Raw genomic sequence first — 16,423 nt, forward strand, 5'->3', positions numbered from 1 at the left:
CGTGAGGGTGGCACAGGTGAACATATGTGAATATTGGTAACATATTCAAACCACCGGAGAAAACAAGTGGAATGAATTTACTGCCTTAATTTAAGATAAACGTGTTACAAAGAATTTACAACACAAAGACTGGCCATTTGATCCAGCTGACCTTTACACTGGCAATTACACTTCAACCACCTATACCCCTTCAATATATATCATTCCGTTCTCCCTTAACTACTCGATGCTAGTAAGCTTCACGTTCTAACCACTCTCTGGTTAAAGAAGCTATTTTCACCTTGATTACTGAGTGACCATATTTATGGGTTTTTTTTGGATTTTCCCACAAAGTAAAAGGAAACCTTTATTCGGGCTCTACACAGCTTTGTCCTCTCTCGAGAGCTGGAGGCTGTTCCCTGGTAGTAATGACCTTCAGTTCTGGGGTCATCCTTGTAAATGAATTTGCATCTTGCCCGGTTCTACGTTGAGAGAATGCGAATTCTTACATTAAAAAGGTGCATGTAAACAAACCATTGGTCAGTTAACAGAAACTCAAACAATGCTTTGAAGGAACGGACATACATCTTTGGCAATTTGTTAATTATCGTGGATAAATGTAACTCATGTTTACTCTTGATTGTGGTGCAACTTGTGTTTACTCGCTTGCAGACGAGTCCAGGCACGTAGTGTTTCAGCGGGCCCGGTATCCCCGGCCTCTCATTCTCCTGTTTACAGATTAGAAAGAGCCAAAGTCCGGCCCGCCTCCTCGTCCCCTGACTTGACTTCCCTCCTTCGCTTCTCCCGGGTATTGCTTCTCGCCTCCCGAACCGGATTCGTTACCAACATTTCTGCATTACCAGCAATTCTGTGTGTCGGGACTTCCTCGCCTTGTGTCTTTCACCCCTGAAATATGGTGTTGCATCTGCAATCCAACCTCACCCTTTCGCAGGGGGCCAGGCTGATGTTTTACGCCTTAACCCCCAGCGAGACCACATTCAGAGAAGTGGAGGAGGTCCAGGACTATGTCCAGCAGGTGAGCTGCCCAGTTTGTCTCATCCTGTCAGTAGCTCCGACCCGTCTGGCTGTCAGCTTTCACCTAAGGAATTCCTATTTCGAAGCAAGTTTCATGAACAGTACTTCCGGGACCACAGAAGGCCACATCTTTCCTCTCTAAAGACAGCTTGCCGGATATCTGATCCGGGTTGGGCAGATATACCGGACTCTACTTGTAATAGTGCATGATAGCATATACATGTGACAAGTCAGTAATAGGTTGAACTGATATGATAAAATGTGGAACTGGCTAAAATGATTTTATCAAAGCCCCCTGGATACCGATACCTTGTGATATCTGACACTTTACCATTCCCATTCTTGTTTCTTTGCCTTTGGGTGATAGGTGAATAGTGAGAGATGGACAACTCAATGTGATATCAATGAATACTGAATCATATTGTTAGACCACAAGTGAAATCATAATTTATTGCATCACTTGTTTTAGCTGCAAATCACAGTGGTTACTAACTTCTGCACCCGTCTGCCTCCTGTCATTGATGCACACCCAATTTCTGTATTCTGGAAAGTACATGCAAGTGCACTTCTAGATGGGATTATTATTATAACAGTATAATTGCTGGGGGTTTGCAGTAGTAATAACAGATCTATGCTTTGGAACTCTACATTTGAACCCTGCAAATCAGGCGTTCACCACATCACAGTACTGAAATGAAGCCACAAATGACCTCCCATTTCAGAACGACAAGCATAAATTATATGTCCTTGCCCATCTTTGCAATCTTTCACGTGGTTAATCATGAAATTTTGCTGCAATATTTATTGGTTAATGTTCAGCTGGATGAGTTTCCACTTGGCTGTTTGCCATTTTATCTGCTAACTTTTAACCAGCAAATTATCTGCAATCATTATTCATCCTGTTCCCATGCCATTACTTTTATTCCTTGGTCCTGTCCTATTTTTTACCTTTTCAAGTGGCTCCTGACTGTCAGTTTTCACATGGAGCTGAAAATGTGTTGCTGGAAAAGCGCAGCAGGTCAGGCAGCATCCAAGGAGCAGGAGAATCGACGTTTCAGGCATGAGCCCTTAAATGTTGATTCTCCTTCTCCTTGGATGTTGCCTGACCTGCTGCGCTTTTCCAGCAACACATTTTCAGCTGTGATCTCCAGCATCTGCAGTCCTCACTTTCTCCTAGTTTTCACATGGACATTAGTAAAACACAGCTCAGGTTCCTCACAATGTATTTTGACTCTTTCACTGTCTCTAAATGATCAAACTGCTCGTCTGACATCCAGCGCTGGATGAGCATAAATTGCCTCCAATTAAATATTAAGTAAACCAAATCCATTGTTTATTCTTTTGCCACAAACATTGTTCACTAATCACCACCTCCAATTCTCTACCTCGCAGTTGCCTGAGTATGAACCAGATTATTGGAAATCTTAATGTTATATTTAATGCTCCGATGCATCTTACCACACATCTGCACCACTCCTAAGATTCGTTTCTAACCATGTAATATTACCTCATTCCTGATGAAGGGGTCCTGCCAGAAACATTGATTTTCCTGCTCCTCGCATGGTGCCTGACCTGCTCTGTATTTCCAGCACCACTCTAATCTTGGCTCTAATCTTCAGTATCTGCAGTCCTCACTTTTGCCTAGTCTAATTTACTTATGTCTGCTGGTTTGCTGACCTATGCTGGCCCTCTCTCTCTCGAGCAGGTAGTATCTCAATTTTAACCTTCTTGGTTTTGTTTACACATACCTCCATAGCTTTGACCCTCAACCCTCTACCTTATTTAAAACTTTTCATTTTTGTTTATATGTACCTCCATAACCTTGCTGGAGATATGTGTAAACAAAAATGTGAAGTCTAAATGTGTTTGCAAATCTGAAAATAAGTTTCACTGATTTTCCTCAGTCGTGATTGGTATTGGAGCAGCACAGTGGAGGTGGATAGAATTGACAATAGCCAACTCGATTACATTGTTTATACTTCTCTAAGCATAAATGATCGAGCTAAATTTGAAGATAAATGCAAACTGAAATCACAACATTTCCCAACCTTTCGTAGTTCCAGTTAAGAATCAAAGATCAATGAGTAGTAAAATCTTTGTTCAGGATTTTACTGTTCACCTAAGGTTTCAATGCCTACTTATTTTCTTTGCTTGTGCAAATTAAGACGAATCAAAAGCTGTAGAAGCAGCTACAACTAATACAGTATTGCTGTTTTATGTATTATGTAGGTATCACAGGGTTGACTTCTTAGGAAAATGCTTTCAACAATTACAGTCAAATACAAAATGCGGCAATGCAAGCCTTTTGCTATTGTATGTGTCCCACTGTCCAACAAATCCATCAATTTTCAGACCGCTAGAAAATAGGACTGTTGCCTTGTATAAAAAACATCACATGCCTGCAGAGCTTTTCTGTCAAATGGGAAATGAAACGAACATCCAGATTGTGCAACAAATTGTAAAGTAAGGAAGCTTGCTGTTCATTTTTCTTAAAGTTGCTCTTTTATTTTCCTGGATTAGAGTAGCAACTTAACTGCAATTGGAAAACCAATACATTGCACTGTCTTCTATGGAGATTCAGGGATCAATGCAAACAAATTACATAAGAATATAAGAAATAGGAGGAGGCTCATTCAAATCCTCAAGCGTTCAAACCCTCAACCATTCAGGAAGATTTTCCAAATTTTCTGCATCAACCCCACTTTTCTGCTCAGGGCATATCCTTAGAGTCCACTAGTGTCCAAAAGTCTATTGGTCTTTGATTTCAGTACACTCAGTGACCAAACCTCCAGAACCCTGTAGGGAGTTCCAAATGATCATGAACGTCTATGAAGAAATTTTCTGCACATACCAGCAAATAATATGGTAGAACAACAATAATCCCATTGAGAAGTTTACTTGAATATACTTTTTCAGATTACAGAAATTGGTATGTGCGTCAATGAAATAAGGCAGGTGGGTTCAGAAGATGGTAACCATTGTGATTTACGCCATTGTGTAAATTTGAGTACATTACTGTATCTTCCAGCTGAAACATGTGATGAAATAAATTATGGTTTTGCTTAAAGTCTAAAAGCATGATTTAGTATTCATTGGCATCCCATGGCAGAGTAAGTGGAGTTGTCCATCTCTCGGTGTTCACCCAATGACAAGAAACAAGCAACTTTGGCTGCCACTCCTGGTTTCACCTCAGCACCTATATTGTCAAATCCTCTAAGTATTTTGCATGTTTCATTAAGATTACCTTTTGTTCTTCTAAACTCCAAAGAATACAGTAGTACAATTGGAGTAAGAAAGAGTGACAAAAATAGAAATTGCTGGAGAAACTCAGTAGGTCTGGCACCATCTGAGGAGAGAAGGTTCTGATGAAGGGTCATTGGACTTGAAACGTTTACTCTGCTGTCTCTTCACAGATGCTGCCAGATCTGCTGAGTTTCTTCCACAATTTCTATTTTTGATTCAGATCTTCAGCATCCACAGTTCTTGTTTTACCAAAGTAAATACACGGTGGCACAGTGGTTAGCACTGCTGCCTCACAGCGCCAGGGACCTGGGTTCAATTCCCGCCTCAGGCGACTGACTGTGTGGAGTTTGCACGTTCTCCCCGTGTCTGTGTGGGTTTCCTCCGGGTGCTCCGGTTTCCTCCCACAGTCCAAAGATGTGCGGGTCAGGTGAATTGGCCATGCTAAATTGCCCGTAGTGTTAGGTAAGGGGTATATGTAGGGGTATGGGTGGGTTGCGCTTCGGCTGGTCGGTGTGGACTTGTGGGGCCGAAGGGCCTGTTTCCACACTGTAAGTAATCTAATCTAATCTAAATAGTTTTGCTGCAATTGTACAGAGGTGAGCCTGCACCTGAATTCCGTGTGCAAAATTGGTCCCCATGCCTTAGGAAATATGTACCAGCCTTAGATGGGTGCGGTGAAGTTTCACTAGATTTTTCCTAGGATAAGAGGGGAAATTTAATAGAATGAGACTGTACTTTCTAGAGCTTCAAAGAATAAAAGATGATATGATTAAAACCTATGATGCCTCTGACATGGCTTGACAGGATGCTCCAGTTTCCTCCCACAATCCAAAAGATGTGCGGGTCAGGTGAACCGGCCATGCTAAATTGCCCGTCGTGTTAGGTAAGGGGTAAATGTAGGGGTATGGGTGGGTTGTGCTTCGGCGGGTCAGTGTGGACTTGTTGGGCGGAAGGGCCTGTTTCCACACTGTAAGTAATCTAATCTAGATGTGAGAGGCTGTTTTTCTTGCTGAAGAGCCTGGAAGGAGAGGACACCGTTTCAGGAGCGGGCGACAAAACAACCCACAGCAGCTGGAATCCGAAGTAGACAAACAGGAGGCTGGAAGAACAAAGCAAGCCAGGCAGCATCAGGAGGTGGAGAAGTCAACATTTTGGATATAATCCTCGTCCGGTTATACCCAAAACATTGACTTCTCCACCTCTTGATGTTGCCTGGCTTGCTGTATTCTTCTAGCCTCTTGTTTATCATCAATTCAGGTGCCATGGCTTGCTGTTTAGCGCTAGGATGCAAATTTTATGTTTCAGCTGGAGAGTTGTGAATTATCAGAAACTTTTACATCAGCTGGTCATAGTTGTCGAGTCATTGCGTTTATTTAAGGTTCGGATTGATAGATTTCTGACTTCTAAAGGGCAATCAAGAAAGAGAGAGGGATTGAGCAAGCAAATGAATAACTGACCAACTGTTGGATGTTTCAAATCACTTATCAGCCACCAAAGTACTTCTGAAGTGTGGTCACTGTTTTTGTGAGTGCCAGTCTCTTCACAGCAAACCACAATTTCCAGTGTGACAATAGTCAGATAATTTTATTGTGATGTTGTCTGAAAGATTGACATTGGTCAGGATACTAGCGATTATTCCTTCATCAACTTCAAAATGGTGGCAAGGGATCTTTTACCTCAATGTGAGAGAGCTGCCAGGGCCTAGATTGTCTTATATGGGGGACAATTTCAAAGACTGCAAATTGTGTGATACTGGGAGTCATTGTAAACTGTGAGGAGGACAGTTTGGAACCCTTAAAGGTCACAGGCACGTTTGTGGAGTAAGAGGACAAATAATAGATTAAGTTCAATGCAGCAAAGTGCGAAGTGATGCACTTTAGGAGGAAGAACATAGACAGTGTAAAATAGGGATGTAGTTCTAAAGGGGGTGCAGGAGCAGAGGGATCTGGATGTACATATGTACTGATTGCTGAATATAGCAGAAATGGTGGAAAACATGGTTAATAAGGAATATATTAATATAAAAGGTGGTGCTGAACTTGTATTAACACTTATATAGCCTAATAAGTGAGATCTAATGTGTAGAGTTCTGGGCATCACATTACAGGAAAAATGAAAAGATTGCAGAGAGATTTATAAGAATGCATTCAGGTGAGAAATGTCAGTAATGAGGATAGACTGGAGAAGCTGGGACTGTGCCCCTTAGAGGGCAGCAGGCTAAGAGCAGATCTATTCAAAATTGTGGGGGCTGCAGTGAATAAATATGGAGAAACTAACCTCCCTCATAAAATGCTCAAGAATGTGAGGTCAGAGAGAGAAATTTAAAGTGATTTGCAAAAGAAGCAAATTGAACATAAGGAAAGTTATTTTTTCTTCTCACACAATGTGTGCTTCAGTTCTGGGATGTGATGCCTGGAAGTGTGATGGTTTACAATTGAGGAATTCAAGATGACATCAGATCATTATGTAAATCGAAACAATGTATAAGAGTACTATGAAAAGACAGGAGAATGGAGCCAAGTCATGACGCTTATTTGGAGAGTCGGTGTGGACACAATTGACCAAATGGCCTTGATCTGTACCATGACACCTCCTGTAACTCTTTACTAATCTTCTCGATAGTTCTGACTTCCTAAACACTTTTCGTTATAGTCATATAAATCTACAGTACGTAAAAGGCCTTTTGGACCATGATGTCTGTGCTGGTCAAAAACAATCACCTAGCTATTCTAATCCAATTTTCCAGCACTTGGCTATTACCTTGTATGCCTATTAAGAGGTTTCTACCTTGACCACCCTTTTTAGGAAGTGATTTGTAGAAACTCCCACCCTCTCAGTGAAAATATTTTTCCTCAGTCCCATTCTAAACCTTCTTTCCCTTGCTTTAAATCTATGCCCCAGAACATCGATCCCTTCATCAAGTAGAAAGGTATCTTCCCATCTATCGGATAATGCCACTCTATAATTTTATACATCTCAACCATGGCCCATCCTCTGTCTCTTCCATTCCAAGGAAAACAACCCCAGTCTGTTCAATGTCTCTTCATTACTAAAGTTCTCCAACCCGGACAACATACTGGTAAATCTCCAGTGCAATCACATCCCGCCTATAATGTGGATACCAGAACTGCACACAATACTTTAGCTGTGGCCTAACCAAGAGTTATAGTTTATACAGTTCCAGAATAATCTTGCTGCTCTCAAATTTTTTTCCTCGGTTAATAAAGGCAAATATCACATATGCCTTCTGAACCATTTTATCTCCCTGCCCCTTTACTTAAAGGGATCTGTGAATGTGCATACCAAGGTCTCTCTGATCCTCGGTGGTCCCCAGGATTCCACCGTTCATCAAAAATTCTCTTGTTTGTCCTCCCAAGTCCATTACCTCAAACATATCTGGATGGAATTCCAATTGCCACCGATCAACCAGTCTGAGTTATCCTTCTATAATCTAAAGCTGTCCTCCTCATTATTTACCACCCTACCAAGTTTTGTATTAACCAAGAACTGACTGATCAACTCTCCTACATTCAAGTTTCTTTGTCTCTATTTCCCTCTGTCTTTGGATATCTTGTTGCTAGGTAACAGCCCAATGCTTTTTCTCGGTTCTATTCTTTGTTTTCTAAAGCACTGAACTATTCACTTCAAGAGATTTATTAAAAAGTTTTATCTAAGTGCATGTCAGCATTTATCCAGATGAACCAGCACCACTCTCCAAAATCAAAAATGAATCTAAATATGTAACACATTCCAGAAATGTACATTAAAGTTAAAGCAGCATGCATGTGCTGACATAGTTTTCAACTAACTTATGACTGTTCATCAACAGTGCTGCAGCATTGTACAGTTCTCAAAATATTTTGAAATATTGTAGCTGAATGCTTCAAAATGCATCACTGTCCTCAAGTTAAGAAAACTATTTGGTTCGATAACTTTTTATTAACTCCTGGACTTCACTGACTGGCTAGCATTTATGCCTGTTCCTAGTTGCCCTTGAGAAGGTGGTGGTGAGCTGCCTTCTGGAACCACTTAGGATCCCTTAGGATTGTGACCCAGCGACACTGAAGGAATGGTGATCTATTTCCAAGTCAGGATGGTGAGAGGCGTGGAGGGGAGCTTGCAAGTGGTGGTGTCCCAAGTGTCTGCTGCCCTCTTCCTTTCAGGTGGAAGTTGTCGTAGTTTTGGATGATGTTGCCAAAGTAACCTTGGTGAATTTCTGCAGTGCATCTTGCAGATGGTAGCAGTAGTGTGTACTTGTTGTGGAGAAGGAATAGATGGTTATGGATGTGGTGTCAATCAAGGGAGCTGCTTTTTCCTGGATGGTGTCAAGCCTCTTGAGTGTTTTTGGCACTGTACTAATCTAGGCAAGTGGGGAATATTCCATCACATTCCTGGCTTTTGCCTTAGAGGTGGTGCCCAGGCTTTGAGCACTCAGAGGAGAGTTACTCGCTGCAGTATTCCTAGCCTCTGACCTACTCTTGTAGCCACTGTGATTATGTGGTGAGTCCAGTTGAGTTTCTTGTCAACGGTAACCTCCAGGATATTGACAGAGGGATTCGCCATTGAATATCAAGTGGCAGTTGGTTAGATTCTCTCTTATTGGAGATAGTCATTGGCGTTTGTGTAGCATGAATGTTACTTGCCATTTGTCAGCACAAACCTCGATAATATTCAGATCCTGTTGCATATGAACCTGGACTACTTCAGTATGTCAGGAGTCACAAAGGGTGATGAACATTGTGCAGTCATTATCGAAAAGTGTGGTGCTGGAAAAGCACAGCTGGTCAGTAGGCATCCAAGGAACAGGAGAGTCGACGTTTTGAGCGTAAGCTCTTCATTGAGGTTATGCCCAAAATGTTGACTCTCCTCCTCCGCCGATGTTGCCTGACGTGCTGTGCTTTTCCAGCGCCACACTTTTCGATTCTGATCTCCAGCATCTGCAGTTCTCACTTTCTCCTCCATTGTGCAATCAAGAGCAAACATCCCTACTTCTGACCTTATGCTGGAAGGAGGGTCATTGAAAAAAGAGCAAAAGATGGTTGAGCCAAGACACTACTCTGAGGAACTCCTACAGAGATGTCCTGCAGCAGAGATGACTCACCCCCAACAATCACAATCATCTTCCTATTTGCAAGTATGAATCCAACCAGTGAAGACTTTGCCCCGATATCCAGTGATTTCAGTTTTTCTGGGCTCATAGATGCCATACCCAGTCAAATATAGTCTTGATTTTAAGTCTTTCACCTCTTCACCTCTGAAATTCAGGTCTTTTGTTCATGTTTGAACCAAGGTTGTAATGAGGTCAGGAGCTGAGTGGCCCAGGTGGAACCCAAACTGGGCGTCATGAGCAGGTTGTTGCTGAGCAGGTGCTGATCAATAGCACTGTTGATAACACCTTCCATCACTTTACTGATATTTGAGAGTAGACGGGTGAGACAGTACTTGGCTGAGTTGGATTTGTCCCACTGTCTGTGTCCAGGACATACATAGGCAATCTTCTGCAATGTTGGGTAGATGTAACTGTACTGGTACAGCTTGGCTAGGGGAATGGCAAGGTCTGGAGAACAAGTCTTCAGTACTATTGCCCGAATATTGTCAGGGCCCAAAGCCTTTGCAGTATTTACTGCCTCGATCTGTTTCTTGATATTATATGGAATGAATCGAATTGGCTGAAGACTGGTTTCTGTGATACTGGAAGTGGATGAAATGGATCATCCAGTCGGCACTTCTGGCTAAAGACTACAGTGGAATCATGCAAATAGCTACAGAATTCATAGTACAATATCATATTGTGAGATCAACAAAGTGTCATGGATGGTTGCATGTACACTTTTTAATGCATGTCCTTTAGACTGTGTGAATTGTCAATTAGTTTCCTTTTGAAAAAGGTTATTGCAAAAAGTCATTCCATGATGTAGTGCATGTTGCATTGTGAACCTGCATCAACAACAAAATAGGTCAGAATTTCAGTAATCATCAAATTTACTACTTCAGGATTATTAAGGTATCCCTCTCAAATGCTACACATCCTTTAAATCTTCCAAGAAAGAAGTTGTTTTTCTGCATTTCATTATATATTACTGAATTATTGAAGAAAAGCAAATAAGGGGACCAGGTCAAGACTCATGATCTTCTGACTCTGCTTGGATGGAGGCTAAATTAGTCACATTGATTGGGTGCAAAGGTATGCCTCTTTGTTGTAGTTTCTATGCACATCAGCATAAATATATGCCATATTTCTAGTAATAGCAGGTATGGTCTTGATGCTAATTAGATTATAATCATCTGTGTGCTTTGTCTGTCATAAATGTAGCAATCTGCAAAATTTTGGCATGTGTAGCCAGATTTGAATGAGATTTTTGCATTTCTGAATGATCGTTTGATTCCAATATGACCACTAGTTTATGGATTTGTATTTTTTCAGCATGATGTTGAGCTAATTATGGTAGATGCTTTCTTTTCCTCTCCTGAGCCTTAACATAATACTGCATGCAATTAATTTATTTTGTTTTTGCACTTGTATGTTTGTTTGAATGATACTGCTTCTAATTTCTCTCTCCCATGAGAGAAAGGGATGAGAAAGATTCAGAAATGAAATCTTTTGCGAGAACTTGTTTTTGACCTTCAACAGAGAGGTCAAAAAACAGATTTTACCAAGTGATCTTTGATGCTTCATTACATTATGTAACAGCTTGGCTTATTTCCTGAAACCAGCTTAGCAAATGGGCATTAAATTGAACAATCTATCACGTACCATGTTTATTTTTTTAAAATAAATTGGTATTGGCATGTTAAAGGATCCTTATTTTGTAACAATATGGATGCTTTGTTTATAACTGGCAGTGTGATTGCAGAAAATAAGCAACATCTGTCCTGAGCGAGACAGTAGACATTAGAAAAATACTTTAGAAAGTTAAATTACAAACGGGTTGTGTATTGATCAAATTTCTGGTATCTTCAAAAAATAATGTACATAACTGGGAAAATGAAGCATGATTGCTTCCTTAATGGTTAATAATTCACTTGGCACTTGCTTTCCATTGTGGAAGACTGGAAAAGTAAGTGATATTCAAACAGTCTTATTTGATGGTGACTATAAGACAATATAACAACATTGTGGTCAATTCTACATCCATAACGTTGTCTTTGAATGTCTTTGAAGAAACAAAATAGTATTTTCTTTTTTATTGAAAATTAATTCTGAAAAGTTCAGAGTCTATTTACAGTTTGTTTCCCAGGATGCTGTCAATCAGGAATTTGCTGAAATAAAGAGTTTCTAATTTTGGTGACAGGTCACGCTAAAACCAACTGAACTGTATTATTATAGTAGCTATCTTCTCAAATTCCCTTTGCAGGGGGTTCCTTTTGAAAATGAACTGATAATTTGGAGAGTCAATAGGTTGCTTGTTTTTACAATGATGTACGTTCTATTGCAGATTGATTGGATCATTCTTGTTTATATTTGTATCTGTATGTATCTTAGATTTCTGAATCTATACCACTGCCTAATTGTTTCTGCTAGAGAAGGAATGGTGCAACTCTGTATGAAATCTTTATATTAAAAAAGATAGGATTTTCCACTGCCTTGAGCATTATAGCCAATGGCAAAATTTTGGGAAAGTAGAGTGCGAAGGAAATAAATTAGACTCTATACATTGGGGGAAAATGTTTCTGATTTTATTTTTCATTATAGTTTAAGGGAAGAATTCTGAATCTCATTAATGAATGGCCAATACTTTTGTATCCATCCATTTGCATCTCATTACTAGCTAAAGTTGCCTCACTTTTGTGCAGCTTCCAATTCTCCCAACCTGCCCTGCGAAAGGGGTTTGTCCATTGGCAGTACAAAGTGTTGGTCATGTTGAATCAGTTGCTTGGTCATACCGCTGTCCAAGGATCATTGTCTTTGCTTGCCAGAGACTGGCCCACAATTAGTCCAGCATCCAGGAGAGATCAAACCCTGAAAAGTCCCACACCAGGTTAAGTCTGATCTTCTGGGTGAAACAGGATCAGGAATGCCTATGCTGGACAAAAGACAGCAATAAATGAGAGAGGCAGTTTACTTCAGGAGATGAGGTTTGGTGTAAGAACCATGAGAATGGCCCTGCATGGGTAAGGAGCATCATCAACACAAGGTCAGCTCCGCTGATGTTTAAAGGTTGGGTAAGTCTGACGATCCTAATCAAGCACGCGGACCATATGCAAACTTGCAATTAGTGCTGGAGCAAAATGTGCCTGACAGCCTTCCCAACTGTTCCAGATCCTGTGGGTTCTCCCTCTCCATCAAGTGTTGAAGATACTTGGGAATCTGGTACGGACACAGTGAATGTTGCCGCCTCAAACCCTGGCTGCCTGAAGAAGAGAACAGATTTCTTCCAAGATGCTCCAGGTGCAAGAGGAGAACTGCTGTGCATTGCACACTGTGTCTGTATCAGAGGCAGAGTCAGAGGAACCTGAGCCAGTGCTAAAACCCCCCAGGAGGAGCTACAAAAAAAAAGAACGATGTCCTCGGACTCAGTTGGGGAGGGACATGGTGGTTGTAATGAAATGGATGTCATAGAGTATGAGTTCACTGATTAACAGCCCCAATCTGGGAGCCCTGGCTGACAGATAACAACAAAAATGTCATCAATCTTGTTCACTCTGAGAGCTGGCTCTGAGGGAGTTGGATCAGTGTCAAGGACCCTACACTTGTAAATAAAGTGTGACAGTGATGGAATACTGGCCCCTGCGGGCTTATTTCATCATTGCCCTCATTTTGGGAGGCCTCCATACAATTGTGTATTGTGGTGTACAATGGAGCCTCAATTTTTGGTATGGCTGTTCAGACATCACATCTTAGAAAAGCTATTCCTCTTCTGAATTTCCCCCATAATATCGGCATATCCATTCCAAACAGATGAACTAAGAGCTAGTGCTATCATTGCTGTCATAACCCTGTGCAGACAATCCAAAAAGAGACAGCATGGTTATAATAGTTTCTGAGTTCCTCAGACCTTAGAACCAGTATATTGAGTGTCTCTGACAAGGCTGCCTCCTGTTCCTGAACCTATGTGTGAAATTGCACAGTGTTATTAATAGCTTACACCATGGGATCATCCTCAGTCTGGGCCTGGTCTCTGACCAGGGGTGTGTCAATGATGTACTCACTAGGTTGTATCCTAGGTCTAAACGAGAAAAGTACTCACCAAAATAAGCTGGTGGAGAGTGCTAATAAAAGCCTTGCCAGTGCATCAAAGAGATGGAGGAAGAACTCTTGCATTCAGGGATTGACCTTTTCAGTGTGTGGGCATGTAGATGTTGCTGGTGCATACGTTGCTTGTCCGATAGGGGTAGAAACTTGAACATTTTAAGAATGAGTTCACAGTCTTGGCAGTGGGAGAGCAGCACAGCACAGTGAAGGTTACTGGGCTGACTGGACATGGTGCTTTCAGAGTTTCAACATAAGCAACCTTGATCCTCCCTGTCTCCAGGGTTTTCACCTCACAGGTGATGAGGAGTTGAATGTTGGCTGCTCGCCATCTTGACATTAATTTTGGTTGTATGGTTTTTGCAATGAGAGTTTGCATCTGTTAGTTGTGGTGAGGTATTCCAATGGAGCATGTCGGAAATGCATGGTCAGTGAAGGTTAGTAGTTTGGATAAAATGTGGAGCTGGAAAGTCACAGCAGGTCAGACAGCATCAGAGGAGCAGGATGATGATGATGATGGGTCCTGACCCGAATCGTTAACTCTCCTGCTCCTCCGATGCTGCCCGACCTGCTGTACCTTTCCAGCTCCACACTTTATCGACTCTGACTTCCAGCATTTACAGTCCTTACTAGCTCCAAGGTTAATAGTTTGGGAGCATGAAGTGAGTGAGAGCCATTTAGTGGAGATCCTGTAAGCAATGGTGAGAGTTGTACACTATTAGCCTTAGTGCTCTTCTGTGCAGTTACAGATTTAAAGGGAGGGTGAGACAGATCCCCTTCTGGCGGTCTATAGTATAGAAGGTGGCCCTCCTTTCCACTATCCCATCTGCCAGCCCCTCCAGGTCCCTGACCAAAAAGCAGGGTGCAAGCTTGCATCTGGGCCATCTCATCAGTTATAAATAATCAAGCACCACAGTGTGACAGACAGTTCCAAGCTTGCAACATCAAAAGCACTGTGGAACTGGGCTTTGAATATGAAGCTAATGATGTACACATCACAAAGTCCTGGCTGCAGCAAACACTTCCAAATTAATACAAGAGCCCGGGCATGGAACAGACCGTTGCATAATTAACCATCTGCCCTTCAGCTCTTTACGCAACGGAAGCCAATGTATAATCCATGGCCTGCCCCCTGCCTTGAATTTTCCCAAAAAAACACTATTTTTGCCAGAAAATGGGAACATTTCAGCCCAGCGTTTCTTTTTATGCAGTAATAACTACAGTTCCATAGATCTGGCAATCAACTGAAGAAACGCAATATTGTTTTGCTTCTGGTAATTGCTGTCACTCATTGTTAATCTAGTAGGAATTGCTTGTTTTTTTCAATATAGAATATGCAGATGAGTAAAACCTAACATTTGATCATTGCACCATTAACATTTCAGGGTAGTTATGATGGATTTTCACAAAATAAACTAAGTAATGAATCTAAATTGTAAATCTGATGACCTACATTTCAATTCGTTAAATACAGCTACATATTTACTAATAGCTATCAAGTTACAAAGGTAATTTATGATTACATGCAGTGCATTTTATTTGTTTTGCTCCTGATCTGTGACCACCGGCTAAATGTGCAGGGATTCAGAGCAGAAATACAGAAGGTGATCTCACTGCCGTGGATTCAGGTTTATGTTATTGCTGATAAAAGCCTGACTGGTGACATGTTTGATTAGTCATTTAATGTAGACTGCGGCTTCAGCAATTGGAGGGGGCATTTTAAAGTGGGTTTGCCTTGGTTGAGAATTGGTAAGCCCTATAGAAATATCAAAGGGCTACCAGTGAGGAGAAAACAGTACTGGTTGCCACATTACCAAAAGGATATAGATGCTTTGAAGAGGGTGCAGAGGAGGTTCACCAGGATGTTGCCTGTTATGGAGGATGCTAGCTATGATGAGAGGTTGAGTAGATTGGGTTTATTTTCATTGGAAAGAAAGCGGTTGAGAGGGAACCTGATTGAAGTCTACAAAATCCTGAGAGGTGTAGACAGGGTGGATAGTAAGAAACTTTTCCCAGAGTGGAGGACTCAATTACTCGGGGTCATGAGTTCAAAGTGAGAGGAGAAAAGTTTTTACGTGGAAACTTCTTCACGCAGAGGGTGGTGGGTGCCTGGAATGCATTGCAAGCGAGGTGGTAGGGGTGGAAATGATAGCGCCATTTAAGATGTATCTAGACAGGTACATGAATGGGCAGGAAGCAGAGGGATACAGATCCTTTGGAAATAGGCGGCAGATTTAGATAGAGGATCTGAATTGGCGGAGGCTTGGAGGGCTGAAGGGCCTGTTCCTGTGCTGTAGTACTCAAGATATGTTCTATTCGAGATATAAAAAGTCCAGATAACCATGGGTGAGGTGATAAAATCTAGCGAGGTGTTTTGGAATTCTCACATTGTAGGTGATGGCTACCGAACAAAATTCAAATTAAACGTTGTGCAAGGCAAGTTGATTTTTTTCCTGATAGGATAAAATTGCTGTTAGTCATAGCAGACCATGGGGCTGCTGTCCTATTAGAGAGAGAGGTAATTAATAGTGTTTTAACCTGAGGGTCATCACACCTTGAGTGAGGGGAGAATCATGGTAGATTCAACTGGTGCAGGAATTGAACCCACTGTTGGCATCATATTGACGACACACAAATCAGCTTTTTAGCCAACTAAGTTAAGTAGTCCCCCCTCTTTTCTGGTGCAGTAGAGTTGCTAATTCCTGATTTTCTCCAGCAATCGAGAAATGACTTCATGGTCTATGGGGCGTTCAGCTGAAGGTGAAGGGACATCTGATGACCACACTTCAATCTAGTGGGATAGAACTTTAAACCTTGTTATTCAAAATCATGTGTGCACCTGTTTGCAACTTACCCACAAGGCAGGAGAAATTTTTTTAAAAGTAGGAATGTGCAAATTATGAGTAGAAGGCGGTTATTTGTGTGATCGAGAATACTTCGCCATTCAATAAGATCACGGCGGATCTGTTGTGTTCT

At 41.4% G+C, this 16,423-nt stretch overlaps 1 protein-coding gene across 1 annotated transcript in view; it reads left to right on the forward strand.

The window, feature by feature from the left end:
• Positions 1 to 677: 677 nt before the first annotated feature.
• agmo (alkylglycerol monooxygenase) overlaps positions 678 to 16,423 on the forward strand; it is a 344,128-nt gene continuing 328,382 nt past the window's right edge. Inside the window, exon 1 of the mRNA XM_060825437.1 lies at positions 678 to 1,015. Within this exon, the coding sequence (XP_060681420.1) occupies positions 893 to 1,015 (123 nt within the window). The 5' untranslated portion in view covers positions 678 to 892. The remainder of the gene's footprint in view (positions 1,016 to 16,423) is intronic.

The sequence above is a fragment of the Hemiscyllium ocellatum genome, chromosome 5 (assembly GCF_020745735.1).
Source record: "Hemiscyllium ocellatum isolate sHemOce1 chromosome 5, sHemOce1.pat.X.cur, whole genome shotgun sequence".
In the NCBI taxonomy this organism is placed as follows: Eukaryota; Metazoa; Chordata; class Chondrichthyes; order Orectolobiformes; family Hemiscylliidae; genus Hemiscyllium; species Hemiscyllium ocellatum.